This window comes from Galeopterus variegatus, unplaced genomic scaffold, assembly GCF_000696425.1.
Source record: "Galeopterus variegatus unplaced genomic scaffold, G_variegatus-3.0.2 Scaffold15, whole genome shotgun sequence".
Lineage (NCBI taxonomy): Eukaryota > Metazoa > Chordata > Mammalia > Dermoptera > Cynocephalidae > Galeopterus > Galeopterus variegatus.
The window spans coordinates 1,285,283-1,288,869 of record NW_007726126.1 but is presented as its reverse complement, the minus strand read 5'-3'; the positions used below and the strand labels follow the sequence as shown (position 1 = coordinate 1,288,869).

General features: G+C 47.2%; 1 protein-coding gene across 1 annotated transcript in view; it reads left to right on the top strand.

Annotated features, from left to right (window-relative positions):
* Positions 1-3,587, top strand: part of TENM4 (teneurin transmembrane protein 4) — a 223,589-nt gene that overhangs the window by 122,742 nt on the left and 97,260 nt on the right. The window contains exon 10 of the mRNA XM_008566153.1: positions 268-414. Within this exon, the coding sequence (XP_008564375.1) occupies positions 268-414 (147 nt within the window). The remainder of the gene's footprint in view (positions 1-267; positions 415-3,587) is intronic.

The window sequence follows — 3,587 nt, the reverse complement described above, 5'->3', positions numbered from 1 at the left end:
GGTCTTAGATGCAGAAGGTGTGTGGGTTTCAGAGCTATCCCTGCCACTTCTGACTGTGCACACTTAGCAAATCCTTTCACCTCTCTGAGTCTCAGTCACCTTCTCTGTAAAGTGGCAATTCCTAATGACCCCTGTCTCCCTGATGTGTGCATCAGAGTGCTGATGGATGTGAAAGCGTTTTGTACATTCGCAGGTAGAGTGTGACTGTGTGTGACAGCAGTTGGCTGTGGGCGATCAGACCTGGACTCTGTGCATTTTGTCTTGCAGAGGGTTGTCCTGGGTTGTGCAATGGTAATGGCAGATGTACCTTGGACCTGAACGGGTGGCACTGCGTCTGCCAGCTGGGCTGGAGAGGAGCTGGCTGTGACACTTCCATGGAAACTGCCTGTGGCGACAGCAAAGACAACGATGGAGGTAGGGCTCTGGCACCCATGGGCCCCAGGAAGCGCCGGGGGTAGGAGGCACAGAGTAGAGGGTGGGCTTCTCTGAGTTAACAGGACACTGACACACTAGCTGTCCAGCCAAGGGAGCCTGCGGGGCATGCAGAAAACTGCACATGTGGCCCAAAGGAATGAGTGCATGTCAGTAGTTGTTCCATTTGAATTCATTAAAATGAACAGACATAAATGAAACTAATTGCCATCCAGTGGCCGGTACAGAGAAGACAACCTATGGAAGAGTTTCTAAACAATTCAACAGTGGGATGAGTTGTCTGGCAAAGTTATGAGTCCTCCCTCACTGGAGGTGGATAAGAAGAGGCCACCCGGTTCTGTATCACAGAAGCTGCAGAGGGCTGCTTCTCCAGGGAACGAAGGTTGACTTACCTCTGATCAATGTCTCTCTCCTCTGATTCTGGTGGTAACCCTCTCTAAGCCCTGTAGGTTTATAATAGATGTTGCCTTTGCTTTGGATTTTTTTCAAGTGCTAGACAGTCAAAGCCCAAGGAAGGAGGGACTAATCTTATGGAACATTCATTAGCTCAAAGTGAAGAGACCTGTGTTCTAATTTCAGCTCTGACTTGGACTGTCTGTGCATTCATGGACAAGTTACTTGATTCCTCTAGACCTCACTCCCTCTCTTTATAAAAGGGAGACACTTGGACCATTCAGTCCTTGTTTTAGTCATAGAATTAGCCTTCATTTTTCTGTTGTGTAAACTTGGATAAATACAGCCATGATGTGCTCTACTTTCCCACCTGGATGATAGATTGATCCTTCCTGATTCCACCAATCTCAGGAAACAGTTAGGAGAATAAAAAGATTGAGATATGAAAAAATAAAAGCAGTTAACCCTTCCTATCTAATGATGGCCTAACAGTTGGCCTAGTCCAAATGTGTTTATACAGCTCCCTTATTTTTATACCAATGGACTTTCTAGTATACTGCACAGAGTAGAAATCAACAGGCCAGAAACAGCATCCCAACCTCTGCGAATTTTCTACTTAGAATGATCCTAAAATCTCAAAGCACCGTAAGAATTAAAAGGCCCAATGTGTGATATTATGATTACTCTGGTTCATTTGCCTTGTGTTGGCTCCAGCAGCATAGAAAGGGCTGATTCAGACGCTGGTCTTTGTCTGAGCCAGCTTTCAGTCCTTCTATCTGCAGCCTAAAGCCAGGAGGTAACCAGGCTGATCCACCCAGGCCTGGGCCCAGTGGAGTAATTGTCAACAAGGAGCTAGTGGAGCTGGGCCTGATCTTGCAGGGTTGAAATGTCCCTTAATCAATCTGAAACTTGTGGAGTTCATTAATTCTTGAGATCCATAAATATCCAGAGTTCCTATTATGGGACCAGGCCCTATGCCAGGCAGAGAGATGAATAAGTCCTGTCCCTGTACTCCAGGAACACAAATTAGGGAGAAAGACCCAAAGCTAAGTGCTAATGGACTGTGATAAGTGCTGCTGTAGAGTTATATATTGGTGGTTGTGGGAGTGACAAAACATTCATTAAGAAGGTGATACTTGAATAGGTAGGAGTTTCCTGGAAAGGAAAGGTCTTTCCATTCAGAGATCATCATAGGCAAAGTCAGGGCAAAGCAGGGAAGGGCACCGTGTACCCCTGTCCTCAGGCGAAATAAAGGGTGATTATATTTGCTCTTCGTGGGAAAAAGATGTCAGTGTAAATATAAAGTATCTGCATGATTTCCTCAGCAGTCCCCTTCACTTTGCCTGTGTGGGCACATTTCCAGTGACTAGAAATAACATTCATGTAATAGAAGAGAAGGGGAGAGGAGCCACACTGCGAAGTCATTCCCTTCTCAAGGGTCCAGGGTCTTGGCCAAAGCCTTCAAACAGCTGTTGAACATCTGGACAGCAAAAGAACTGCATCTTTTGGGGAACTCTGGGGAAAGAGTGCACCTCCCAACACACATACAAGAATAGGTCACAAAACAAAGTTCATTTATTCCCTTAAATGAAATGCAATACTAGTGTGTCTTCTCTTTAGCATACTTCAGAGCCAGCCCTCCAGCACTAGAACTCACCAGTACTTACATGGGGCATGGACGCACGGTAGCCTGAAGCCTGACAGCTTCGGTGGGAGAAAAAGCTTCTTGTCATAGGATATGGGGCTGATCCAGACCCCAGGGGAATGGAGCCTCCTCCAGCTACTCAGAGAGATGAGTCAGAAGGAAGCAGAAAAGAACAATCAGAAAATCCCCAGTTGTTATAGACCTCTTGCATTTTTGGACCATGTTTATGAACTGAAATGAGCTTATACATACTTTTTAGCAAAGCTAGACTATAGCACTGTAACACGAGTTCATTCACTCCCTCAACCAACACCAACTGAGTGTCTGCACTGCACTGGGCCCTGTCTTGGGTCCTGGGGTCTTAGAGATAAATAAGACACAGTCCCTGTCCTTGTGAAGTTCACAGTCTAGAGAACAAGAGAAACAGCAGGTAATTGCAATGCGGTGGGATAGTTGCTGTGATAAAGGAGCATCAACTCATTCAGCTGATATTATCAAATGCCTGGGTGCCCTTTGGGAACTCTGATATGGTACCTGTACCTAGGGGCTTCCAGCCCAGCAAAGAAGACATCCCATGCACCATCACGATTGGAAATACAACCAGCTGGGGAAGCCACGTTGTTGAAGCTCTTTGGCCTTTGGTTCTCAACTGTGAAATGAGGAAACGTCTCACCTCAGGGCCCTCTCAGTCCAGTGGGCCCTCCACCCATTGGGGGAGGAAAGGGAAGGGGCAGAGGGCCCCTGTTTTGCAGGGAGGCACAAATGCAGCAATTGTATGGGATGGACTGTCCCTAACGGCCAGAGAGGCAAGGCTTATCCTTATGGCCTATCACTCTGGGCATTGGCCAAATGGAGACAGCTTCAGTGAAGAGAGAAACAGGGCAGACTGTGCAAGGAGCACAAGAGTCAACCGTATTTAGCACTGGGCTGCTTCCAGTTTAGTCAGGCATACGTCAGCTGGGCTCCTGCTTGGCCTATCACTCTGGGCATTGGCCAAATGGAGACAGCTTCAGTGAAGAGAGAAACAGGGCAGACTGTGCAAGGAGCACAAGAGTGAACCGTATTTAGCACTGGGCTGCTTCCAGTTTAGTCAGGCATACGTCAGCTGGGCTCCTGC